Source organism: Cloeon dipterum, chromosome X (assembly GCF_949628265.1).
Source record: "Cloeon dipterum chromosome X, ieCloDipt1.1, whole genome shotgun sequence".
Classification (NCBI taxonomy): domain Eukaryota; kingdom Metazoa; phylum Arthropoda; class Insecta; order Ephemeroptera; family Baetidae; genus Cloeon; species Cloeon dipterum.
The window spans coordinates 22,806,190-22,831,685 of NC_088790.1; the positions used below are offsets into that span (position 1 = coordinate 22,806,190).

The 25,496-nt window shown below is 38.5% G+C and overlaps 4 protein-coding genes and 1 long non-coding RNA gene across 6 annotated transcripts; 3 read left to right on the forward strand and 2 right to left on the reverse strand.

Moving 5' to 3' along the window:
• Window positions 1-10: 10 nt before the first annotated feature.
• Window positions 11-5,801, reverse strand: LOC135946323 (protein MMS22-like). The gene is made up of 18 exons (XM_065494511.1): window positions 5,565-5,801; window positions 5,263-5,512; window positions 5,071-5,202; window positions 4,862-5,012; window positions 4,528-4,806; window positions 4,268-4,477; window positions 3,986-4,215; window positions 3,199-3,481; window positions 2,857-3,142; window positions 2,047-2,356; window positions 1,704-1,992; window positions 1,452-1,649; window positions 1,276-1,401; window positions 883-1,008; window positions 725-835; window positions 467-666; window positions 222-413; window positions 11-171 (listed from the first exon to the last, which is right to left on the reverse strand). Exons 1-18 carry the CDS (start codon window positions 5,626-5,628, stop codon window positions 102-104), a joined length of 3,507 nt encoding a protein of 1,168 aa, XP_065350583.1. The 5' UTR covers window positions 5,629-5,801; the 3' UTR covers window positions 11-101.
• A 381-nt stretch (window positions 5,802-6,182) lies between these two features.
• Window positions 6,183-7,083, forward strand: LOC135945749 (centrosomal protein of 19 kDa-like). Its single transcript, XM_065493606.1, has 2 exons — window positions 6,183-6,486; window positions 6,546-7,083. The coding sequence occupies exons 1-2, from the start codon at window positions 6,253-6,255 to the stop codon at window positions 7,065-7,067; spliced, it is 756 nt and encodes a 251-aa protein (XP_065349678.1). The 5' UTR covers window positions 6,183-6,252; the 3' UTR covers window positions 7,068-7,083.
• Window positions 7,084-7,094: 11 nt separating this feature from the next.
• LOC135945751 (uncharacterized) lies at window positions 7,095-8,275 on the reverse strand. Its single transcript, XR_010575461.1, has 2 exons — window positions 7,705-8,275; window positions 7,095-7,374 (listed from the first exon to the last, which is right to left on the reverse strand). It is a non-coding gene; the product is annotated as an uncharacterized LOC135945751 (long non-coding RNA).
• LOC135945741 (protein disulfide-isomerase A5) lies at window positions 8,247-12,234 on the forward strand. Its single transcript, XM_065493596.1, has 10 exons — window positions 8,247-8,406; window positions 8,565-8,788; window positions 8,844-9,051; window positions 9,105-9,325; window positions 9,380-9,548; window positions 9,603-9,707; window positions 9,901-10,201; window positions 10,256-10,458; window positions 10,737-10,917; window positions 11,337-12,234. Exons 1-10 carry the CDS (start codon window positions 8,350-8,352, stop codon window positions 11,594-11,596), a joined length of 1,929 nt encoding a protein of 642 aa, XP_065349668.1. The 5' UTR covers window positions 8,247-8,349; the 3' UTR covers window positions 11,597-12,234.
• A 1,069-nt stretch (window positions 12,235-13,303) lies between these two features.
• On the forward strand, window positions 13,304-25,316 carry LOC135945744 (uridine phosphorylase 1). 2 transcript variants are annotated; one of them, XM_065493602.1, is made up of 6 exons: window positions 13,304-13,472; window positions 20,450-20,573; window positions 20,638-20,799; window positions 21,545-21,730; window positions 21,786-21,924; window positions 22,824-25,316. In XM_065493602.1, exons 1-6 carry the CDS (start codon window positions 13,441-13,443, stop codon window positions 23,201-23,203), a joined length of 1,023 nt encoding a protein of 340 aa, XP_065349674.1. In that variant the 5' UTR covers window positions 13,304-13,440; the 3' UTR covers window positions 23,204-25,316. The 2 variants fall into 2 exon arrangements, with proteins under 2 accessions (XP_065349674.1, XP_065349673.1); XM_065493601.1 differs by lacking the exon at window positions 13,304-13,472 and adding an exon at window positions 18,695-18,964.
• The last annotated feature ends 180 nt before the right edge of the window (window positions 25,317-25,496 follow it).

Sequence of the window (25,496 nt, forward strand, 5' to 3'; positions counted from 1 at the left end):
AGTCCAGGTATATCTTAAAAATTTAAGTATTTATCGAAAAATAACATAATAAACTTAAATAAATTTGCACAATAATCGCAATACTTTAAATCACAGTTTCTTTAGTCATCGTATTGAAAGTCGTCCTGATCGATTGGTCCCAAAATTTTCATCAGCTTCCCCAATTGGCTTCTACAAAAATAAACATGTACACCATCCAAAACACTTCCAAAAATGCTCACCTCAGTTTCTCGTCAGCCGTCGTCTGCCGTCTCTTCTCCACGAGAACCAGTTGCTCCTCCAGTTTGCGCAGAGTAGGTTTGATCAGCACGATCTTGTACTTGGCCAGCACGTACAGCAGCTGAAACAGCTGCACATCTTGGAAGGCCATCTTTTCTTTGTACAGCTCGACGAGCCTGGCGTAAAGGAGCAGCCTGCGAGCGAAATCATTAACCTTAAGCTGCTGAGAATTAGTTTACGGCCCTACTTAGCATCATGAGAGTTCTCAAAGGCGGGGTTGTTCACGATTGCTTTGAAGTAGTCGAATGCGAGGCACTTTTCACTATTTTTCGAGTCGTCGATGTGCATAAGGATGAGCAGCGTCTCCTTCAGCGTCCGCCTCACGATCGACAACACCGAAGATTCCTCAGTAACATGCCTCAATACGTTCAGCAGCAAATGGAGCGCCTGATTAATTTTGGTTTAGCTTAATGAGAAATTCTTTAAAGTTTCAAATAAAACTCACGTTGGTCGCATGTTCGTTTTCAAAAAACTTGCCTCTCATCCGCAGCAATTGCGAACCGATGATTTCTGCCATTTTATCCACCAATTCAGGGTTGTTTGTCCTGAATGCTCTCTGCAAAAATATTTAGTCAAGAAATTCTAGTTTAAAGCAGCACAAACCTCTATTGCGTGTGCGCCTCTTGCATCCTTTTTGCTGTCCAGGGCGTGCACAAAGTGCTTAACGCTGGCGACGAAGATTCGATTCACGTAGCCATCCTTTACAACTTTTCCCAGGCCAATGAGAAACTGAACAAAACACCTTGATCATACTTATCAATTCATTCGTGGTATTGCTATAACGTTATTCCGTTAGGAAAATCTAATGTGTTAAGTGAAAAAATGTGTTAAATTCGCGAGTTGATTTATATATTTATAAAAAAATAGACAGCTGAAATATTTTTATATATTTTTGCCTAGGGAAGGAAATTAATTTTTATCTTGCCATAAAAATTCTTGTTACTCTTGTGCATTTAATTAAATTTTTAATATAAAATTATTTAAATAATACTTTACCTTGTCTAGATAGGCTTCCAAACCAGCCTTTATGTTTGGATTGATGGCAAATGTTGGAAATTTACTAATGTCCTCGTATAAGAGCAATGAGTTGGCAAGCAGGTAGAGAGGACACTTAACATCTTTCTAAAATGATTAAAAATATGAAGTGGCAAACTCATCTAATAAATTACTACCTCTTTTATCATGATGGGAGAGCAGGTTTCAAAAAGATTGCCTATTGACTCATACATCCGGATTATTGTTGAGTGAGGGTATTTGGTCGTGCTGATTTTAGAGTTGGGATCGCGTTGAATTACTTGCGACACGAGCGCAGGCAGCTTTTTGAAGTAGGGCTGCACCCTGAATTTGAACTCAGACCTTTGCACGATGCTCTGAAAATTAAATGGGCATTATTCTGAGTAAATTTGGCCTGTTTATAAGCTCACCTCTCGCCGCAAGTCGTACTGCACTGCGATCATTTCCCCAAACTTGTGCAGGGGATACGTTTCCTTCTTCAAGTCTGCCAGATTGAGAGTTCCAAACAAGCTCATCAAATCAGGCAGCTTGCAGATTAGAATTGTAAGTGCGTCCGTGTCGATGCCGTTGCTGTCGTCCAGGACACAGCACCTAATCCACTCGTGAAGGACGATCTCGTTGAATTTCGGCTCTAAAGTTCTCACTCGCTCTAGGACCTCTTCTGACGCTATCACTTGAGACCAATAACGAGTTGCAATCCTTCAAGTAAAAACCAATTAATTTTTTTGTGATATTTCAATAAAGTCATCCTACCCAACGTAAACCGCTTCATTTGTCGCAAAGTGTCTAAACAACTCCATGAAACTTGTATTGTCAGCAGCAGCGGACACTGCAAACGCGATGTCGGCGACCGCGTTGTAAGAATTCGGACTGATCTTGATGCTTTCCTCCTTCAGGAACGGGATCAGGTACTGGATAAATGAAGTCACTGCCTCCTTCTTTTTGACGGTGAACATGATTTCCTCATAGAACTGCAGCTTTGAGGAGATCTCCTGCATCGCTGTCAACACTCGGGCGCTTCTTGTCGCGTTGCACATCGACAAATACTCAGGCAACCATTCCCCTAAAGAAATGTATGTGGTCATTATAAAGTTTGATGTTAAAATAGCGCATTTTTTTTTATCAATAATTTAAATCAATTTTTTTCATTTTATATTTTGCATTCTATTTTTATTTTCAAATAACTCACGCAACTTCTCAACATAGAAATAATTCACGTCTTCTTCGTTTTGGTTTTAATTAATTAATTATTAAAAAAATAAGTTAAGGAATGATTAATAGCCTTAAAATGAAAAGCGTGCAAGTTATAGACAACAGGGAAGGAAAATCACACTACTTTTTTTGTTACATTTTTTTCAGTTTTGGAGGAAAATATAATCCTAGATAATGGCAGTTAAAAAATGTTTCTGGATTTTATGGTGCAATGCTCCTTGAGAATGTGGGAAATTTTAACAGAAAAAACGAGTTCATTGGGCTGATAAAACTTCCAAGGAAAACTGTTTAAAAATTGTGAAATATTTTCACAAAAAAGTCTATATTCACAGCTCTACTACTACAACGCACCTAGGAACAAATAGGCTGGCTCAGCTAACTCCTCATTCTTGGCCAAAACCTCCGCAACATCATTGAGAGAATCGACAAACGCAGCAACAGCATCGATCAAAACAGGATTGTTCCTATTCAGATTCTTGCAGCTTGAGGTTATCATGGCGGTGACAGGAGGGATGTTCTCCTCAATTGACAGGTGCTTCTCCACTTTGAGATGGATCAGCGTCATGTGCGACAAGAGGATCACCTTCTTCTGACTGTCCGCCTTGGCAGCGGCGAGGAAGGTCTGCAGTTTGTTGCTCTGGAACCAAAATTAAACATTACTGACTGGCAATTGCGAGCAAATGGGTGACTAACCATTTCGTCCAGTCCCATGCAAAGTCCGACTGTCAGGCAGAGGGCAGTCATGTTGTACAATCCCATTTCGTGCAGGGTGAGAATGCGGCCTGGAGCGAATTTGGTACAAATTCTGCTTTTGATTTGGTTGTAAAATCTCGGTCTGTCTGTATCACACCAAGCGTTTTTCATCTGGCTCGTCAAAAGTTTGAGGAAGAGGCAGAAACTGTTGAGCATGTCAAGGCCTGCGCTTTGGAGGTTCTGGTGCCGCTTGATTTGTTCACTGAACTCAGAAACTGATTTTCTGGAATTCAAATAATTAACTGTAAAGCAAATATTTAGCAAGAAAAATTTTTTAAATCAAGAGCATAAATAATCCGGGAAATTTTTGATTCAACATTTAAAAAATTAATTAAAGAATCTTTATTTTTTTTCTTAATTGGGGCAGTAATATTACGACCATCATCTACTTTTTTACAAAAGACTCCCATGTTTCAGTTACTTGTGAATCTTTTAATTCATGTAACCTGAACTGATATGAACCAATTTTAACGGTTGAATAATTTTCTTCTAAAACGTAAGCAATTAAAAAATACTAAATATTTCAAATTTAATTCAGTTTTTATTCAATGTAGGTTTTAGGCACTATTTTATTTAACAAATCGATTAAAAAAATAAAACTGTCCCATCAGAAATTGTTCTAGGCTCTGTAGTTCAATTTAACTTCAACACACAGCAAAAAAATCCACTACTAATTTATTAAAAAGAAATTAATGTGGCTTTAATTTTGACATGCAATGCTACTTACGCAATGACTACTAAATTAGATGGATTTTCGCCTGGGGTCATGAAGCACGAGTTGATGTTCTTGATGAAATGATCAAGCAGCACATTCAGGGCCTGCATTCCAATGTTCCACCAGACTGGCAGCTGCAGCAAAAGTCTCAGCAGGTCCCTCATGTCAGTTTCTTTGGCGTCAGCAGTCACGTTTTTCAAAATCAGGAAGAGCAAGTTGCTGGCATCGTCTGACAACTGGCCCTAGAAAATTAGGGTTGACGAAAAATTTGTACATAAACAGCAATTGACTCACCCTTTGCCGCCTGGTGTAAATTCCTCCCTCGCTGTAGCCGTAAAGGGGGCAAACGTTGAGAAAGATCCACAGGGCAAACGAGTATCTCTTTGGCTGTGGCCAATTTGAACAGAGATCAGGCCTTGTGACTTTACTGACATTCAATTCTGCGTTTTCTTCTGATGGGCTGAATATCCTGTTTACAATCACTCGGAGCAGACTCCAAAAAGGCTAGTATTACAATTTAAGATAAATATCTCCACCCTTATAATTTTCCTCACCATTGAAATTGTGTTATTCGCGTGCAATTTGTCGGCGAAAATCTGGAGCATGAGCCAAAACTCCCTCATGCAGTTACAGAAGAAAGGCCGAGTCAACTCATAGTCTTCCTGTTTAACGCCTTCAGCTAGTTTTATCAACTCGCACAAAATATGGTCTAACGCAGTTTCCATGAGGCGGTTGATTTCAGTCTTTTGCGAAGTGAGTGCGTGAAGCAAACACAAATATTGCCACCGCAGCTCCAAATGAAGATGCAGCAAATGGTGCATTGGAAGTCGACACTGCACAATATATTTTGCTATTAAAATAGCTCTATGTATGCAACGCAAAAAATACCTTGTTGCCTAAAGAGTCTGGACAGACAGCGAGAAGATTGTGTTCAATTTTTGTGAGGCCCTGGATCAGGACAAACCACAGCTCCAAATTCTCCAAGAGACCAGACTTTCCTTCCTCTAATATCCACGAGAATTTTTCATCGGTTTGAAGGCTAAAATTTTAAGTTAATAAACATAATTTCAGAGAAAAAAAGCTAGGATTTTACTAACCTTTGAATGTAGGTTGTCAAATACTCAAACATCAAACTAATTTTGCGCCGAGAATCAAAATAATTGCCTTTGTTCAAATTTAAGTGCATAAGGTGTTTCACGGCATCCTTCTCATTCTTGATAAAAAGTTTCCTGTTTGCAAAAAAAAATTAAAGCACTGAAGGATTAAATTTTAAATACAATTCTTCTCACCTGGCCATTTGGAACAACTCATCTAGATTTTCGAGAATTGCGCTCGAAGCATCAAACTTGGCGCCCCCAAAGAGCACCAAATCAACGCCAGCCTTTTCAATTAACCCCTTGTGATAGTTAGGGTTGTTGAAAACAAGATTCATCCCTCCTTGCCGAAGCACACTTTCATAAATTAAGTCTTGATTTAACTGAGCGTGCGTTAGTCTGCCTTGGCACTCGAAGCAATAGGGCTGAAGCTTCTTGTCGCCCTCTACAAAAGGTTTCTTAAGCAGGCTGTATCAGATTAAAATTCACTTTCAAACCTATGGCATTTTGAAATGCCTCGTCGTCGGCGAACAAGTCGTCTTCAGAGTCGAAATCAGTCATCTTGATTGATTGAAGGCGTGCGAAACGATTCGAGCGAATTTTAGCTCACCATAATGAAGCGGGTGCACATATAGCCAATAAAAAGGGAAAAGGCGGTAAAATTGTTAAAAGAATTAGGCTCAAATCAGGTTGTGATAAGGGTGTACTCATCAAAAAGTGATGGGGTAGTATTGTTTTCGTTTCCCCAGTTGCCGCCAACATGAAAAAGCAGCGACCGCGGGCCGTCAGAGCAAATGGGCGTGACGCGAACGACAGGCAGAGGTTGGCTGAAGAGTAGTATTATATTTCCAAAAACTTGTATTAGTAAACCTTTTTAATTTTATTGTATTTAATTATTAACTGTTTTTGATCAGTAAAACAATTATTGTGTTCAAGAAAAATAAATTTTATCCCAGAGAAGTGTAACATTCTGCTGTGCTCTCTAAACTCCTACCATTTTCTGCAAAATTATTTCAGCCAATGAGAGACACGGGGAATTCAAGGCGGTAAATCAAACGTGGAATGTGCGAATGTGTGGTTATATATGACTCTGACAAGTGCAGTTTTAATCTAATTCGATCTACTTTTGAAATAATAATACATCAAGGAATACCAGTGCCTTTTTTTAAAAAAAAATCAACTTTAATGACTGGAATCTACAAAGCCAAGAAATGCGGCGTTCAGTTCAACCCTCCGTGCGTCATCTTAATTTACGAAGATACCCTTTCCTGCAAATTTCGAAGGAGATCCATGCCAGCCAGAAATTTTGATTCTTTGTCAGACGTCGAAGCGGCAGCAAAACTGATTAAAGAGAGACACAAAAGATACTTGGAGCCCATATCACAAGTTGTGATCGAAAAAATGCTACGACTCATACAGGTTTTTGTAAAATTAATATTTGAAAAAAAATAAATGATTTTTCGGATTTTTCTTCACAGGAAAATATGAAAGGAGTGGATCTTGAATCATCCTTGCAAAAGGTTGAGAGAGAATACGAAGTGAACCCAGAGGAGGATTTAAACAAATTAAAAACAGACGAATTGGAGCGTAAAAAAGCAATAATGGACGTGGCATTTAACAAGAGGAAAGTCCGACCAGGCGATCCGAATTTCGAGTACGACAAAAGAGTTGAATTCGCTCCAGACAAACCATCAGAATGGGATGATCCAGACGAAATTGTTAAAAACGACGATTTTCCGTTGGAGGAACTGCCGGTTGCGGATCAGGTCAGTCAAGACGTGGATTCTTTCAATTTGGAGGACGAGGTCTTCAGCGACAAGGACGAAGAATCTTTGAAAAATGATACAGAAAAAAGTGAAGAAAACGTCCTTGAGGATTTGAAAGGAGACGACATGCTGGACAGTTTAGAAGACACAGATCCAAAACTAAAAATCCAGTTCGACATCAGAGATTTGGAAAATGAATTGAGAGTGGATGATGCAGATGATTTTTGGGGATGAATAATATAACAAACTCTTGTTCTAATATCAGATTATTGTTAGTTTTTAATATAACTTGGTTGCACTAGTAATTAACAATTAACACCATTGCCAGCACATCATGATATAACAAACAGTTGCCAATGAAACACGATTTTAGAGATGGCAACCTTCAGGCTTGTTGATTTTGAACCTGCCACATTTTTTCAACTAAAATGTTCAGTCTCAGTTAAGAGTATGCACATAAAAACTATTTTGGCGCATCTTCTTTCGCTTTTTTCCATGAATCCAGTTTTTCTTCAATCTTGGTTTCAAGCAGCTTTGCTCCCTGAAATTACAAATACACATTTTTTAATTGAACAGGAAAATTGTAATTAAGTTTGAGTATTATCTACAGGTGAATTTTCGATAGTTCAAAAACATACACCTACGACGTAATTCACAGCCGAAATGTGTTAAATTAATTACGTAAGTCAGTAATTAATACGAAAAACAAGAAGATTTCTTTCAAGAATAAAAGAAACCAATTTATGCGTCAATCTGAAAATAGCTCCTGTTACGTAATTAAGAAAAATATTTGCTGCCCATACATAAATAAAAAGTAAAAACATATCAACAGAATAATAAATAAGTTATTTAAATTAGAAGTTGCAATAACCTCAAAAATTGGAAGGCCCCTCTTTTCTTCTGGCCTGATCAACACCTCGACGTCTTGCAGTTTCAACCAGCCCCAATGCAGTAGAATGATTGTTGGTATTGAGACGATTGCCACAATATTTCGATTTAAAAATTCACGGAATCTTCCTACTTGACTCATTTTTGCAAACTAAAACAAAGTCGCAGATGATTTTGTAAGTGGGCGAAAAATTTTGTAGATCCAGTGCTGGATCAACTTGGTTTTGTTTTGATCTATCATCTGAACGGTAACAATGCTGCCAACATACGTTTAGTTAAAAATCATAACGTTTGCCATACATAACTACTGTAAGCATATTTGCAAAGAAAGTTGGTTTAAAAGATTTAAAACAATTAATTTTAGAATCACAAACATAATTTCAAAGAAAAATCATTCAATCCAATATTGAACTTTACTGTACTACGAGTTAAACTGAAATGTTGGCTTCACTGGGAATTTCCTTTCTCTTTGCTCCAATTGCAAAAAATGTTCGCAGCGTTTGCGACTTTCCCCGCAAGGGGTCTCTGAAGTCTGAACCCTGAATAGAATTTGTGTTGTCGCAAAATTGTTGACTTGTGTTAAGATGTTATATTAAATTTGCCAAAGCAATTAGGAATAAATAGTAAAATGTGGCCAAGGAAAGCAGTGGTGCTTAGCGCGTTACTTTGCGCAATTTTTCTGTCGGTAAGTTAATTTTCTTTTGAACTACATAGCGTTTTCTGTTTTGACATGCCGCACTGCAACCTGTCTCTTGGGCGCTGCAGCCGGTGCATTGACCTTCCGCACGCACATATGGATGAAGTTAAAGGGCGGAATTGTAATATTTTTAAATGAATCATCAGGTGGAATTGGCCAACGCCAAACAAGGAGGTCCCACCGACAAGAAAGGGCCGCTGGAAGAGATCACAGATGCTAAAGAGTTCAAAAAGCTGTTGAGAACGAAAAACAACGTGCTGGTGCTCTTTGTCAGCACGACCAAGAGGACCTACTTTACCGTTAAAATGTTCAAAGAGGCCGCCGAGGCTGTGAAAGGACAGGGAACCCTTGCCTTCGTAGACTGCTATGGGTGTGTTTTGCAAATATATTTAAGTTGGAAGAAATATAATTTGAGCAAATTTCAGTGAAAACGGCAAGAAAATGTGCAAGAAACTGAAGGTTAAACCTGATCCGCAAATCCTGCGCCACTACAAGGACGGCGAGTTCAACCGTGACTACGACCGCCAGCTGAGTGTCACGTCCATTGTCAATTTCATGCGGGATCCCACTGGTGACGTGCCCTGGGAGGAGGATGCTGACTCTGCTGATGTCATGCACATTCCTGATATCTCGGTATAACTTTAATTTAATGTATTGTCTTGATTAATAAAATTTTACTTATTTAGGCACTGAATAAGGCCATCAAGAAGGAGGCGAAGCCTCTCATGGTCATGTTCTACGCTCCCTGGTGCGGATTCTGCAAAACCTTGAAGCCTGAGTATGCTGAGGCGGCTAAAGAACTGAGAGGACAGGCTGTGATGGCGGCCATCGATGTGAACAGGCCTGAAAACTCTGCCATCAGGCAGCTGTTCAACATCACTGGCTTCCCTACGCTTCTCTATTTTGAGTAAAATTATCAGTGATGCATAGAAATTGTTTAATTCGGTTTTTTTCATGACAGGAATGGTGCCATGAAGTACACTTATGAAGGAGACAACAAGCGAGATGCATTGATTAGCTTTATGAAAGACCCGCAAAAGCAGCCTGAGAAGGTCGTTGAGAAGCACTGGTCCGACTCCCCCAGCGAAGTTCTCCACTTGACTAAGGACACTTTTGAGGATGCAATTAAAGTAACATAATTATATACTGATTTATAAGGACTTATTTAAACTAAATTTTTTTAGGAGCATTCATCTCTGCTTGTCATGTTCTACGCCCCTTGGTGTGGGCACTGCAAAAAGATGAAACCGGAATACGAACAAGCTGCGGAAAAATTGAAGAGTGATAAGGTATTTGTAATATTTATTCTTTGTTATTAATCCGTCTCGCAATAATTAGAATAATTAAAAAAATGACTAATTTGCACAAAAATTACCGTGAGAAAAAATTTAATAAATTCTTTATTGGTTCCAGACTATCTAAATAAATAGTAACTGAACCTGAATTATTTAATAACTTTCGTTGATTCCTCTTCATGCTTAGGTTGCTGGTCGGCTGGCTGCCGTGGACGCCACTAGGGAAGGTCCCCTGGCGTCGCAGTTCAACGTTCGTGGCTACCCAAGCATCAAGTACTTCAAGGATGGCCAGCTTGCTTTCGACGCCAACGTCCGTGAGGCCGACAAGATCATCGAGTTCATGAAGGACCCCAAAGAGCCGCCACCACCTCCTGCTCCTGAAAAGGCCTGGAGCGAGGAAACATCCGAAGTCGCCCACCTGACTGATGAGACCTTCAAGCCGTTTCTGAAGAAGAAGAAACATGTGCTTGTCATGTTCTATGCTCCTTGTAAGTTCTAAACAGGAATTAAGAGAAATTTTATCTGAAGAGTGAATGATTCAGGGTGTGGTCACTGCAAGAAGGCCAAGCCGGAGTTCAACACTGCCGCAGAGAAGTTCAAAGAGGACCCAAAGGTTGAGTTTGCTGCTGTTGACTGCACGGCTCAGCAAAGCGTGTGTTCCGCGTATGACGTCAAAGGCTATCCCACAATCAAGTACTTCAGCTACCTCAATAAGGAAAAGTTTGACTACGCTGGAGGCAGGACGGTAAGACACGCTTGATGTTTATTTTCATTATTACTTTTTTCTTTTGGTATGGATTCTAAAGAATTCATCCAATTTTGAATGAATTTAAATGGGGAAATAATTTTAAAAGGTGGGAAAAGAGTAATCTTGGAAAAGTGGTAAAATTTTCCTGAAAGAAAACAAAAATATTTGTCATAAAAATCAACTGCATCCCTCAAATTTGCATTAACCTCTGCTTACCACAACATAGCGACAAATTGTCTCTTCCTTTCTAATTTGTTATATTGGGTATTTATCAGGCCGATGACTTCATCAGCTTCATGAACAACCCCCAAAGCGCCCCACCTCCGCCGCCACCTCCATCTCCTCACAGCGAATGGGGGCACCTGCCTGGTGCCGAGCATCTGTTACATTTGACTGAGAGCAACTTTACCTCCATTGACAGCAAGGACAACGTCCTGGTCATGTTCTACGCTCCTTGTAAGTCTATTTTTATCATTAACTGTTCAATTTACCAATGGCGCCATTGTATATAAATATACTTTTTAAAAAAGTCCTACTACGGTTTATGAATGCATTCTGCATGGTAAATTGTATATATTTTGATGTGCCTTAATAATAAAAAAATAGTTTTGTCAGTGTCCATCGCCGTAAGAAAAAATTTCTGACGTTTACACAAAGATTGGCAAGACTGATTATTTGTGTTCAGAGCTGAACTTGTAACGTACAATTTTTCGGTGGCATTTGGAGAAGAAATACTAAAATATTAACGGTCTAGAAAAACAGGACATACCGTGCTTTTTTTTTGGGAAAAACTAACAGTAGGAAAAACCAGACGGACAATTCCTCATATTTCAAAGGGATGTTTTTTTAAGAAAGTCTTATTTTTATGTTTTCAGGGTGCGGGCACTGTAAGGCAATGAAGGGCGACTACGCCGTGGCGGCGGAGAAGGTGCAACAGGAGAGCAAGAACTCGTGGCTGGCGACGGTCGACGCGACGGCGCAGCAGGGCCTACAGCGTAAATTCAACATCCGTGGCTTCCCGACGCTGAAGCTGTTTAAGAGGGGCCGCGAGGTGAAGGACTACGACCAGGGCAGGGGCACCGCCGACCTGGTCGCCTTCATGAAGACCGCGGCCAGTGCCAAGGACGAACTGTAAGGCTGCGACAATTTGCACAACTCACTTTATAAATTAATAAATTAAATATAGTAATAATTATTGTTGACGAAGACCGGGCGTGTTGTCTGCGAGTGCTCTTACAACGAATGCATGAACGGAAAAGCTAATCAAAACTATTCCATTTTTAACAAGAGATTTTTTACAGCATTTTTCTCTGGAATGATAAAAGTAATAATCGTAAGAGCTTAAATACATCTATCTGGACCGTGAATTTTGCAATCTCTCATCTTTTTACACGATGTTGCATATTGTATTGCAAGTATTTTTTCGCCATTCCGTCACAATCTCTCAGTGATGAAGAATTTAAGATTAATGTTAATTTTCGTGGTGACTGTGGAGGGGTATTCCCAATTTTGTTATGTAAAATCTTCTCCTGTCAATCGCCACTCTTTCCTAATCTCAAATTTTATCAAGACTTCCACTTGCTAATTTTTTTTAATTCTATTTCAAAGTGGTGGTCTTAGTGTACTTCTACAATGGAAGATTTATTGTACACTCTGAATATTCCAACAAGTAAGTTGATTTTCAGAGTTTCTTTAATGATTAAATTCGTTGATTACGCATTTACTTGTTCAGATGTATTTTATAATAAAAAATTCAAGTTATGGTTTTTTAAAGAGCACGAATTTCATTCCAGTACATGACATAATTTTTTAATCAGTTTCTAACCATAGAGATGACTATGACATATTGTTTGGGACTGATTACGTTTAAATTGAATCAAAACCCCAAATTTATTGTTGATAATGCTTTGTGTTTTTTATCATTAGTTTTTGCAGACATCATTATTTTCACCTATTTTATCTGCTAAGTTTCAATCCAAAAATACTGAGTGACCCTTTAATATCTTCCAAACCAAAAGAAATTCTGCAAATATGAAAATGTCGAGGAACTGCGTTAAATGTGATCTTTAAAAATTGGGCCAAAAGTGTAGGTCAACAGATAAAAAATTAAACCGTCTCATTTTTTTTAAATATGTGTAGCTGATAAGCTCAAAACAAGCTGTACAGTAAAAAAATTATTTTTATTTTGCTGTGCTAGGGTTAATTCCAAAGGGGAAAAAATGACATAAAGAATTTTGCAATTTAAAAATCTTATCAGGGCAAAAAGGTGTGGCAGAAAAAACACGCCTGCGGGATTGTTAAAAAACTTCGGGAAATAGTTAAGAATTGTAGTTAATTTTTTAACTTTTTCGTCTCAGTAAAAACTGCCACTAACTATAAAAATAAATAAATATCCACTTTATTTAAGTTGCTGCATTTTTTAATTACTTTTTTGCTGCAAAAACTTACAAAAACACTTCTGAAAGATTCCATTATTTAAACTATTTGCAAACTCCAAACTTGGCTCCCGTTAAGATTTTGTTTTTATTTTCAATTTTTTTAGAGTGATCTAGATGAGTTCAGTCTCAGATCAAATAAAATTAACTCTTGGTATTATGTATCTAACAGTGAATCCGTCCCAACAAACATTTTTTATTTAATGAGGTAACAGTGCCGTGTATTGCGATTTTCCTAGTTATAAAAAACCTGGCAGCGCTTCAAATGCGCGAAATCGGACCACAAGACCTGTGCGAAGCGAAGCTGTTAGCGAAATAAATGGGTTTAGTGGGGCCGACGCAGAGCTGCCAATGGCAACAGCTGCCGCAGAGGCCAGCCAGAAGGCGCGCATGCTGAGATCTCGCACTGACGCGACCGCCAGCCAGAGTCAGTGGGGTCGTGCCCGCGGAGTGATTCGCAAGGAAAAGGAAAGGGCGAGGCGTGCGAGAAAAGCAGCAACTCATTCAACGCAAGAGACAACAACTACCAGGGTCGGCAGCAATAATGTCGGCGTCAGACGAGGAAATTCATGACGAGTGAGTTTCGAAAAATAATTGATTTCGTTGGTTTCTGGGAGAGAAAAAAATCAATAGTGCTCCTTTGACCAAGTCTGGTTTATTTTTATTTTGAATTCTTGGAAAGGAAATTAAAACAATTCCAATTTCGTTGCGTAGGTTGTTTGGGCATGTTATGCCCAAATTTGTAATAAACGCTCGGGGAAAATCCCGTTTTTACCGTTTCATTGTCTTGTTCTTCAGCGGCTCTTTTGTTATTTTTAGCAGTAAAAAATACAGGGGTCCTTCGTGGACGAACATTTTACGGAAACGCGAGTGACGCTGCACTTGAATTTGCACTCTTTCTTATCTTATCAGTTAAGACTGGGCCTAAGCAACTTTGTCGTCGGAAAATAACTTCCTTTTGCTTGATCTTTTTTTTTAATTTGCTTGCAAAAATACTCTCTATTTAAGCGTCGCACAAAAGCAAATTGGCGAATACACAAACGGACCAAAGGGCTTGGTAAACAGCCTCTCGGCTCTTTGTCAATATGATGAGCCGTGTTGCATTAGGCGAGAAAGAAGTACAAGCAGCACAAGTGGGGCGCAGGAGGCGCATTTATCGATTTCGGTCAGGAGGCAGGCGGGTGCTGCTGCTGCCTGCCTCTGTGATGTGTGTCCGCCAGGCCGAATCGATAAGAGCCGCGCCACCCGCACACCAAACCGCCCCGCGGAGACTGCACTCAACCCAATTTCAAGCCCGGATTTCGTCCGGCCTCTTCAATCCACGACACGATTACTATATTCAACCCTATACTCACAAGAAAATTATAATAAATAATAGAAATTTATTTTTATTCATTGAAGATTGTCAAGTGCTTTATTTCCGTGAGATTGATGTACGCAAAAGGGCAATTGAACAAATTTGGATTGATCATGGCTTTAGTGAAAGACGATATAATGCTTGTAATATTTAACTCTACGAAGTTAAAAAATAAAAATAGAAAAGAGTTGCAGTAAATTTTCATATTTTGCCAATTTTCACTTGATTAGGTATTTTCCTAAAGTGACAGGTTTTCAAGTAGCGAGACGCAGCGTTCGCCTTTTTAAAAATAGCAAAAAATATTTACTGTTGGCTGTAAATCAATCCTCAACAATTTCTCGATTTCTTTCCATATTCTCAATTTTCGTACGATATTTTTTGCTCTACACCAGCTTCTCCGGCGGGCCCCTTTTGTTTTAATTTCCATTTCGTGCTTTTGTTTTGTCTGTGCGCGCTGTCCGTTCTGCGTTGTTATCGGCTTCGTCGCGTGTGTCTGTGTCCAGTGTCGCAACAGATCGACCTTCTATATTATTATGTACATGAATGTTCACACACCATAAACACTGGGGCTAAATTCAATTGCGTGATAGTTGTGTCACTTGTTAAATTGTTTCACTAAAGATAGCGCGAACAATTATATGATTTTATCTGCTCTTATTGTTAGGAACTATTAAAACAGTCAGCACTTTTGGAGTTGGAATTGTATACTTTAATTGCGTATATCTTCGGTACAACGAATGCTTGCAAACATGTAAAAAACACAATCAATCAAATAGTAGATGTATCATTATATTTAAAATGAAGAAATTCATTCATGTTGTAAAATTTGTTTGAATACAAAAATTATTTGAGTATTTTTTTTCTCATAGAAGAGTCTGGAAAATATTCAATTTCAATCTTTATGAGTTCACTGACTTGGCAGTTTGTCCTAATTGTGATAAAAAGTTGTGAATTTCATTAGCGTGTGCGCCAGTTGAGTGCTAATGACTCTAAGGGCGAGCTCGGCACTGCAAAGAGAATTATTCAATGCAAATTATCTCGGCGCTGCCCCACTTAGGCATTCAATTGCACACTCCAGCGCATTAGAAATGTTCAAAGAGTAAACGTGACTGACGTGGAAAATTAGCAGCATTTTCATCAGGTCGATCGGGTCAATCTTCTTCCATTCTCGTTGTGCGATTTCTTAATTTTTACCAGAGGCAGCCTTGGACTTGCGGATATTATTAAATTGAGCCCTTCCTTCTTGCTCGATCTTTGGCTTAATGAGGTTAATTTGCATAATGCTATTATTGCAAGCAAAATGGGCGTGGACTGGAAAAACAGCGTGTTATTTCGTTTTCTACTTAATCTGGATGGAGGAAACATAACATCCACATTATCACTGCATAGGCTTCCGAACTCAATATCACGCGACAGGGAGTCCGGTGTCTTTTTACTATCAAGTTTCGATTTTGGCTGTCTATACAAGATAACAATGATCTCCAAAATATTTTAAGTCAAATTAAAAATCATTGAAGGGAAAAATATATTTTCCTGCGAAGAATTTAGAACCATTTGAAATACAGGATTTTTTTGTTATTTGCTAGGATAAAAGTCAGACGGAGAGTTAAAATTTAATTCACCGATTACGTAAGCGTGGCGTTCGCCATTGTTATCAATGTTTTTATTTCGCGAGCCAAAAGCCGAGAGCGTCAGCACGAACCTAAAATGTACCCATTATTAATTGAGCTTGACGATAACAGCTGCTTCATATAACCATAAAATTTATAAAAATGTTAAGATTAAATCTCAGTACAAGCTTCGTCCTCTCCTCTAGCCACAAAGGTCAAAAGTAGAGTCAACACTCTAGAACATTTGTGTCCCATTATTATATAATCATTCTAAAATTGGTTATTTTTAAGCTCAATAAATATATAATTTTGTCACCAACAAAACTGATAGACTTTGTTATGGAAAGCTTTTCATGAACTAATTAAATGCATAATTGCTTTAATTGTAAATAAGTTAATTAAGGTCTAAATTAACTATCAAACTCCAACGTTAACAATAATTTAATACAAATTTTCAGAAATATCTAGTGTTGGAAAGGGTTATCATTACGGCTGCGAGTTTTACATTTTACTTTAGAGGTGAAAATAGTAATCAATTTTAGTTTGTTTGACGCTCCTTGAAATAATGGGATTCATTTTACTTAGTATAGTTATGACGTATTATCAATTAATTTAAAACTTTAACTTTATGTCTTTAAAATATATTTTGTCTATTTAGCTTCAAAGTCATAAACTACATCAATTTTGAAAATCGTTAACACAAAACAAACTGGTTTAGACAATTAAACTCATTTTTCTTAGCAAATAATATGCTTTCAACTCTGTATAGTTTTAGTTACAAATTTTGCATGTTTACACGTGTTTAATAATATCATATCAGTGAAAAATTCATATTGTCGCACGGGCAAATTTTGATTATTTATAACGATCTAATTACGGTTTTGACAAAAATTGCTTTGCTAATCTAACTCCGCCAAAATATTTTACTCCAGTGAAAATACTTAAGCGAAAATACATTTTCGAGATTGAATAAATATTAAAATTATTTACTTCTTTTTGGTCTTGAATAATACGTCTATATATAAAATGTGAAAATAGTCAAAAGATGACGTTATAACAGGAAAAATTTCCGAAAATTCATCTCATAATAATTAATTTTGACAAAAAGACTAGTCTATTTATTTACAAATATTTGCCGAAAATAGGGCGAACAATTTTTGAAGGAATTTAAAAAAAAATAGATGTATAAATATGAATAAAAGCACGTCCAGTTTTAAAATATACAATCGTACAACGTAGCACCTGAGCGATATATTTTGTTTTTAAAAATTTAAACGTGGAATTCCATGCTCCGTGAAAAAGGATGATTTCTGCTACTGGCCAACTATTTCAAAACATATTGACACCGGCTCTGAGCTAATTAACAATACAGCAAATTTTCTTAGCTAGGTCCAGCAGTTAAAATTGCTATAATTAAAACCAACAGTCTGGACGCTAAAGGTGGCCAGTAAGTAAAACCTGTTGCCTGGCAAGCGAAGCCACACAGCGCAAATAGCGCAATGAGCAGAGAGGACAAACAAAGCCGGGCGATTACAGCGAAAAGCCGCTTTTTATTTTCGCGAGCCGCACAGTTCGAGTCCGTGTCCGTGCGCAGGGACGCGATAATAAATAAACACACGTCACGGGTCACACCTCCGATGTAAAAAGTCTCGACGGTGGCGGCGACGGAGCAGGAATTGCAAGCCCGCGGCGTTTTCCGCGTGTGTCACAAAGGCAGGCCAATCAGCGCGGCCGCTCGCGAGAGGTGTGTGCGCGAATTTCACCGTCTTAATTTCAATATGCGGTGTCCTTCGGCCTAAGAGGAATGTGAAAGGCTGATGCAATAATGCAGGAACAAAGCTGATTGGATAATAATTATGCGGTTAACAGCGAGTCCAAGGCTGCCGGACACGCCGCTCAACAATTGCAAAATGCAACTTGATCTGGTGTAATCTCATCCCTCTTTTGCATAAGTAGGGTTGCCTCGTGAACCGACAGGTTTTCTGGTTAACGCCATATCCAATTTAAAATAAATTAAACTCGATTCTTCAAGAAAAATTTTGAATGGTGATTAAAAGGACAAAAGAAATTTAAAATTAAATAATATAATTAAATTATTGAAATAGGAAGCAAGTTAATTAACGTGTTTTCAGGACTATCTGGGGTTTAGAATTTTAAAATTAATAACAAATCTTAAATTGTGAAAGAATTAAATCTTTTCAGCCAATATTTTTTTAAATATCGTGTTTTCAGTCTAAATATTTTATCTGCTGGAAAGGAGAATTTGGTTTAAGTCTATTCCTAATGAAATTGGAAAAGGAAAAATATTTTTAGGCATGCCACAATTGCAATGTACCGGATATTTTCGAGCATTCCATTTACGGGAATACCAAGTGCTCCGGTACCGTTAGAAACAAAAGCAGCACAAAGAAATCTTCCCCCAAAATCTGGCAACAATTGTGATTCGTTTTTAAATTCATATGAAAAATAAATTTTGACCTACCACATAATTGTTGTTTTTTCCTTCTTAATGTTTTTTGCCGTCTAGAAAAATATTAGAAAAAATAGTCTGAACCTAAAAATAAAACATTTTAAGTGTTGTCAATATTTTAAATACTTGGGTTAAAAATTTCAACATTGTAGAACACAGTAAGAATGATTTTGAATCATTGCAAAGATCACGCATAGATTAATAATTGCAAGTTGGAAAAGCGGAACATCCAATGGGGCTCATTTCTCACTATCTTTTCCTCTTTCGTCCGACACAAACAAACGCACGGTCGTGACGTGAGCTTAAATGCACACACAGTGTATTTTAATGGGGAGGAGTAGGGGGGGGGGGCTCGTCCTAAGGCAGAAATAACCGCGGCACCCCCGACCCCACACACGGCCGCTTTCTCGCTTGGATCTCGCATTCGTTCGTTCAGTTCAGTCGCTCGCTAACAGCCCAGAGACATGGCCGAGGGACCCAAGAAGTGCGACCTTTGCGGCCTCGGCGCGCACGACCACAACCGCGACAAAATCCTGCACGAGCAGCCGATCCTTTGTCCCTGCGAGAAGAAGACTAGTGACATTACGGAAAGGAGAGAATTGACTGATGCGGAAATTCATTTGGCCACCAGGTATTACCAAATAAAAACGATAAAAACATCCAATTGACCGTGAGCCATTTTATCTTTGGGTGTTAGAATTACCTTTGAACCAAAAGATTTCAAATTTTAATGAAATCAAATCAATTTATTGGTACTTTAACCTTTTTGGTTCCCTCTATAGGACCAAAATCGGGATTTGTGTTTAATAATGTTTAAAGTTGTAAATTTAACTTGAAATATGAAAATGAGCAATGGATTAAGCATGTGATCGTTAGCAATCAGGGTTTATTTTAAAAACATTAATTAACAGTGCGTTTCCTGGGCCGTTAGACTTTCTGGTCTCATCACTGTTTTTATTTCCGAGAGATATTTTCGTCATTAGTGTCAACAAATTTTCGTGTGTGGCATATAACTTAGCATCATTATTTTTTTCTGTCGGAAACATGGATTTTACATTTTTTTTTTACTTCAGAAAATGGAGAAATTTCAATATTAAGACTTTGTTTGGTGATGCAATTTCCTGCCCCGTCTTACAAAGAAGGAATTTAAGTAGCCGCATAGCTTTCGTTTTATTTTAAACTAAATCTAATTCTGTATGAGGAATTAAAGGAAGTGACTTGCGTCATAACTCGCTTATTACTCTGCATTTTCTAGATATCGTTTTAATAAAATATTTTCTTGAGAACAAGCGCACTTGCGTCAAAGGCAACGCCGGTGACACATACATCTTACACCTTTCCATGTGAATTTTGCCGCGTGGTCTGTTCAGACACAAAAGGGGGAAAGCGCCCGAAATAGCCGCGGCACGCACCCCTCGTTTGGCGGCGATGTAACCCACGTGCCGATTACAAAAGGTACGGCCGGATTCGAATTCGCCCAAATCTCCGAGTCAAGACAATTCTGACAGGCCAAGAATAGTCATCTCGAATTCTGGCTGACCCACTAACTAAAATTCGCAATAACTCATCCGTATTGCACCCTCTCTTGCACCTGTGCAAAAGTGATAACAACCGCTGATACTGCGCACTTTCTGAGAAGCTAATTCGTGAGGGGTTTTTAGCGACTGTTTAAAAGTGCAAAGTGGAACCAGTCATATGGCACTAAATAATTGGTACAAAACATTTTCACCTTTGTGTTAAATTTATTTTTCTTGTTAACAAAATGTTGTGGGTTTTATATTTTTAGTAAAAAGGTGGGCCGACTAACACCATTTTAATCTGACAATTTTTCTTAATTGTTGTAGGATTATTATGTGTTTAATAATGAATTCATTCAAATATTTCTTAATTATCTGTTGTTATGATTTGAACATTTATGAACAAACAGTGGCAATCGAAAAGTAATAATTATTTTTGAAAAAATGGTGCTGGCCTTTCGGAGCTGATTTTAAACTTTATCTTTTTCCAGAAATCAGCCAAATTCGTATAAAAATAATCTTAACATATTAAGCTATATAAAAAAATCCTTTCTCATGTCTCTGACTTGCATTTAACAATTTCTCCATTTTGTCCTCAGGTACCCTGATGGGTCAGTGCGTCTGCGGAACCCGAACATCGAGCTGATGGACCAGGACATTCTGTACCACTTGGCGCTAGGCAGCGGCTCGCACGACCTCGTCGAGATGTTTGGCGACGTTAAAGTACGCGGCAACGAAACGAGTTTTTTTATAATTCAAACTTCACTGGAGTTATCCTCCCTTTCAGTTCGTCTGCATGGGCGGGACGCCGAAGCGGATGGAGCAGTTCGCCTTCTACATCATGGAGCAGATTGGGCACAAACTGCCAGCGGGCACCACCCTGCAGGACATCAGCAAGTTCTCGTACCGCTACTCCATGTACAAAGTGGGACCAGTTTTGTCAATAAGTGTGAGTTATTATCAGTTGCTTGAATAAGCACACGTTAGAATTAGTCTTGTGTTTGAGTATGTATTTGCAATGGCTGTCTTAAATAATATATGACTTTGTCACTTTGATTTTGAAGGTGACTTTGAGTAGTGCTTGGCAACTTGTTTAGCGCTTTTATTTAGACTTCTTTCAAGGATCGAGTTCCGTCTCACGTAAATCTTTTTTTAAGGGAGTAAAAAATGCTAGCGGCTGTTCGGAATCTATACTCTATGCTAATTAGCGATTAATTCAGAAGTTGTTAATTTTCGTTTTTGACGATATACGGAGGATTAAAACATCATCCTCAACTCTCAAATGCTTTAAATTGATATAACATTTTTTTGTTGGAAAATCGGTCAAATAGGTATAATTTTCTTAAATTCTGAGAAAAAAATATTCCCATTAGGGTTAGTTCTGGGCTCTGTAACTTTTTATGAAACTTAATTGTAAACTAACTAAGTACTTTGCAAAATTTTGAAAACAAATTTTCCAATTTTCCTCGACCTATTAATTTTTTTGCATCCCGAAACATAAGAGAATTAAATTATTTGGAACACTTTAGAATTACTACCAAATGAGCTAGGTTAACTGTTAGTCAATTTAAAAAGGCAATAAAATAATTTGCCCGGTATTTCTTGGAAAATAAAAAATACCTCAGACTCTGGTCGTTACAATTCACAATTCAGTAATTGGTCAAGTAGTTTAATAATGCATTTCCCCGATTTAGCACGGAATGGGCATTCCCTCGGTGGGCATCCTGCTGCACGAAGTGATCAAGCTGATGTACCACGCCAAGGTGAAAGACCCAATTTTCTTCCGGATTGGAACGTGTGGCGGCATCGGCCTCGAGGGTGGCACTGTCGTCATTTCCGAGGAGGCCGTCGACGGTCTCTTGAGACCGTATTTGGAGCTGGTAATGATCCTCTTACTGTCAACGCTAACTTTCTTTACGACCCCCTAATGTGCAGCCCGTCCTGGGGAAGTTGGTGCAGCGGACGGCTAAGCTGGACAAGCGGCTGGCGCGCGACCTCAAGTCCATGGCCGAGCCGTCGCAGCTCTTTGAGACCGTCACTGGCAAGACCATGTGCACCTACGACTTTTACGAAGGTTAGCAATTATTTTTCTTGCACAAAGAATCCTTCCCAAAAGTTATAAGACTCAACCCTCGCTGTAAACGATGATTTATTTTTTTTTAATTTGGAAAAAACAAGCACGCGGCCGACAACCCAGCTAAAATTCCCGAGTGACTAAAATTCCATGAGTATAAATAATTTGTAAAATCCGCGTTTTCACGAAATGCAACGCAAGCTTTACAAATGGTGGAGTGCATTGATTTTCCTCCCCATCGTAAATTTACATCTTTTGCGTTTACTTTTGGAGCAGAACTGGCGGCATCGACCCAGTTCGCCTGACCGCAGCAAGTTTACCAATATCGGCCGCAAATCGATTTTTGGCTAAATGTTTTACCGCATAGAGGCGTCGCCGTGGAGGGACGAAATCCCTTTGTTCTTTCTTTCCTCCGCGCCTTTTGTATTTTACATCAATATAAAGACTTTCCGGAATTAATCAAGTTGAAAGAGGAGTTTCTAGCGAAATTTGATATTTTTAAAGTGAAACAATAGACGATAGCTCCTGCTTTCCGCAACCGCAATACATGCGCGTCACGCAGGTTGCATCAAGTTTGTTTAGCAAGGCTGATATCACTGGCGATAGTGATATTTGACGACTTTATTATATTATCCTTTTGAAACGAATCATATACGCGAAATCTGGTGATTTAATAAAATACTCAGCAATTTCTTAAGCAAAAAAATTAAACGTGTTTTTAAGACGCTGCGTGTTGAACATAAACATTTTCCAGCTAAAAAAATTATAATTTTTAACATAGACGGCGATGTGCAGACTAAATTCTCGGGCAAAAACAATAAATCCGCGCGTAGGCGCATGTTTTGGTCAATTTCAGAAAAAAAACTGCAAAAATATTAAACAAAATTGTGCTGTTTCAGGTCAGGGTCGTCTGGACGGCGCCTTCTGCGAGTTCACCGAGCAGGAGAAGCTGGAGTACATGGAGCAAGTGCACAAGGCCGGTGTGGCCAACATCGAGATGGAGTCGCTGTCGTTCGCGGCGCTGACGCACCACGCCGGAATCAAGTCTGCGGTGGTGTGCGTGGCGCTGCTCGACCGTCTCAAGGGCGACCAGGTGCTGGCGCCGCACGAGGTGCTCGAAGAGTGGCAGGAGCGGCCGCAGAAGCTGGTGGCACGCTACATCAAGAACTACCTGGCGATGAAGGGCCGCCTCTCGCTCGACGGCCACAGCGGCTCTGTGCCTGTGCTCAGTCCGCGCCGCTACAAGCTCGTCCAGCAGGAGTCCGAGACCTACGATTAGACATTTTCCCTTCACTCTGGCCGGCTCAAGCATTCCCCAATCTCTCGAATATCCACTGTCGTGCGCGCGCGCGTGTGTGTGCACGGTGACCTTCTCATTAAATTTTCTTGCCTAGGGTTAGGGTCATCGAAATAGCGCAAGCTTTATTATAACCATATGTAGCGGGCTTAAAACCGGATGAGCAGGGCAGTGGGTGCAGTATTTTTTTTTGTTAATAATTTATTGTGCGAACAAATTATTGTTTGTAAAATTTTAAGGGTTAAATTGTTCTTTATTACGGGTTGATTTCAAATTATTTGACGAGTCGTTTTGGGAAACTCTGTTGAGCGAATAACTGAACCGATTTTTGTTTACAACTCATCGAAGGAAATTTGAATTCCAGTAAAAAATCGCAGTAGAAAATTGGCCTCAAATTGTAAACGGACGGTGGTGCCATCTGTTGTCGGCTTTGAACACAAAAGGGTATTCTCCCAAAAGTGGCAATTCTGTTATAGTAAAATTTTATTAAAATATTTTAAAACATTTCGCCTTAACGAAAGAGCAGCAGATTTTTGTTAATTTTTATGTTTTGAATTTAAAAATTGACATATTCTTTTGATAGAAAAATGGAATTTTCAATCTCTAATCTGCTAAAACGGAACACTATCCATCCCCTGTATAAATTATTTATATTTTATTTGCATTTTATTCCTTTTTATGGTCACGGGGAGGATTTAAAAAAATAAAAACACTTGTATGTATTAATGATTTTATTACCTTAATGAAATCAACCGTGTAATGCGTTGCAGACTGCCATAAAATTATGGTTAATAGTAAAATACTTATATCAAAACGGCGATATTAACGTTTTTGTTGAATAATTGTGATATTGCACCTTTTCCAAAACTTTTTGCTCACGTTCACTGCTCTGCGTCAGTTAAATATTGCAACCTGGACGGTGATTGCATGCGTTATGGGTTTTAAAAAGTTATTATATCCTCGGTGTAGGTTTTGCAAACGGTATAGCGATATCCTCTGAATGTAAAAACACGCAGATTCCTTTTCGACCAAGGCCTAAAACACCGCACACTCAGCAAAAGGATCTTTTTAAAGTCGTCTCTGCTCACAGGACCTATACCAAAGCGGCTGTATAAAATACGAACTAACTCACTTAGATGGCACATTCCTCACTCAGACGAAGAGAAAAAAAGAGATTCCCGAGCTCTCCATTTGTAAATGTGAAAGAAGCCGAGGTGCGCTTACTCAAACAATAATTAATACGCTAATCGCTGAATTATCCGCGGGTGCAGAGGATTACGAATTAGTTCAATAGGATTTTAATTTTTTTGGTGCGTGCGTTTATTTAGAACAATAGCCCCTGTGGAAATGTACACTTTCTGAAAAAGGTGTAGTTTCGAGTTGTTGCAGATGTGTTTTTGATTGATATACACGTACGTTGAAAAAGAAAATATTACAAGTGATTATTAAAATTATAATATACACTGGTGACACGCTATTATATCGTTGTTGACGCTTAAATGTGGCGCCGCGACGAATGAAATGCAATTATTTTCTATCTTTTACCGCAATGTCCGGCTGGTTTTGGACCTTGTTGAGCATCATCGATTTTTGTCGTGTTGATTAGTTCTATCGTGAATTTAGAGACTTGGAAATCGTGCTATTGTTGAACTGCTAACTCAGTGGTTAGAAAATAAACTGTAGATACCGCTATCGGAAGTTTGATTAAAGAGCTCGTCGTTTTCCGAAAATATTAATTAAGTTGCTTTCAAGCCATTCCACTACGAAGGGACTCAATTTTCGTTTCATAAAATGGCATTCCCAAAAACATATAAAAACAGTAACTCTAAGTGCTCTGATGGAAATAATATCAATGTCAGTGTGTTCGTTCTGCGTTTTTAGACAAATTTATTGTAGAGCAATTTACTCAGTCAATGTTGTTAAAAATATCGCAAGCCGCATCTGAAATAAAAATGCATTTATCATCGAAGAGAAATTACGTCAACGAACTGTACTAAGGTGTTGTTGTTCTTGTTGTTGAGAGAAACGCAAAGTTTATAACAACTATACTTATTGTGAGAATGAATAAAAATTAGAGAATTTAATCCAAACAAAATGTGTTTTAATGAAAATCACATAATATTAATGGAATTGTAAATCATTATTTCAAGATTTGTTTAAGTTTTGTTCACATTGAATAACAGGCCCAAAATTTAGGAATTTTTGGCCAAAACGGGCGAATTGGTGGGGATTCTAACAGCCCAATTTACGGGAATATCAGAGTTGAAAACAAGAA

Coding starts and splice junctions, on each gene's coding strand:
- LOC135946323 (XM_065494511.1), bottom strand. CDS start 5,628: ATGACTGATTTCGACTCTGAAGACGACTTGTTCGCCGACGACGAGGCA. Junction 5,203..5,262: donor GAGTTGTTCCAAATGGCCAG/GTGAGAAGAATT, acceptor TTTTGCAAACAG/GAAACTTTTTATCAAGAATG. Junction 414..466: donor GAGAACTCTCATGATGCTAA/GTAGGGCCGTAA, acceptor TTTCGCTCGCAG/GCTGCTCCTTTACGCCAGGC.
- LOC135945741 (XM_065493596.1), top strand. CDS start 8,350: ATGTGGCCAAGGAAAGCAGTGGTGCTTAGCGCGTTACTTTGCGCAATT. Junction 9,052..9,104: donor TGCACATTCCTGATATCTCG/GTATAACTTTAA, acceptor TTACTTATTTAG/GCACTGAATAAGGCCATCAA. Junction 9,326..9,379: donor CCTACGCTTCTCTATTTTGA/GTAAAATTATCA, acceptor TTTTCATGACAG/GAATGGTGCCATGAAGTACA.
- LOC135945749 (XM_065493606.1), top strand. CDS start 6,253: ATGACTGGAATCTACAAAGCCAAGAAATGCGGCGTTCAGTTCAACCCT. Junction 6,487..6,545: donor AAATGCTACGACTCATACAG/GTTTTTGTAAAA, acceptor TTTTCTTCACAG/GAAAATATGAAAGGAGTGGA.
- LOC135945744 (XM_065493601.1), top strand. CDS start 18,798: ATGGCCGAGGGACCCAAGAAGTGCGACCTTTGCGGCCTCGGCGCGCAC. Junction 18,965..20,449: donor GAAATTCATTTGGCCACCAG/GTATTACCAAAT, acceptor TTTTGTCCTCAG/GTACCCTGATGGGTCAGTGC. Junction 21,731..21,785: donor TGAGACCGTATTTGGAGCTG/GTAATGATCCTC, acceptor CCTAATGTGCAG/CCCGTCCTGGGGAAGTTGGT.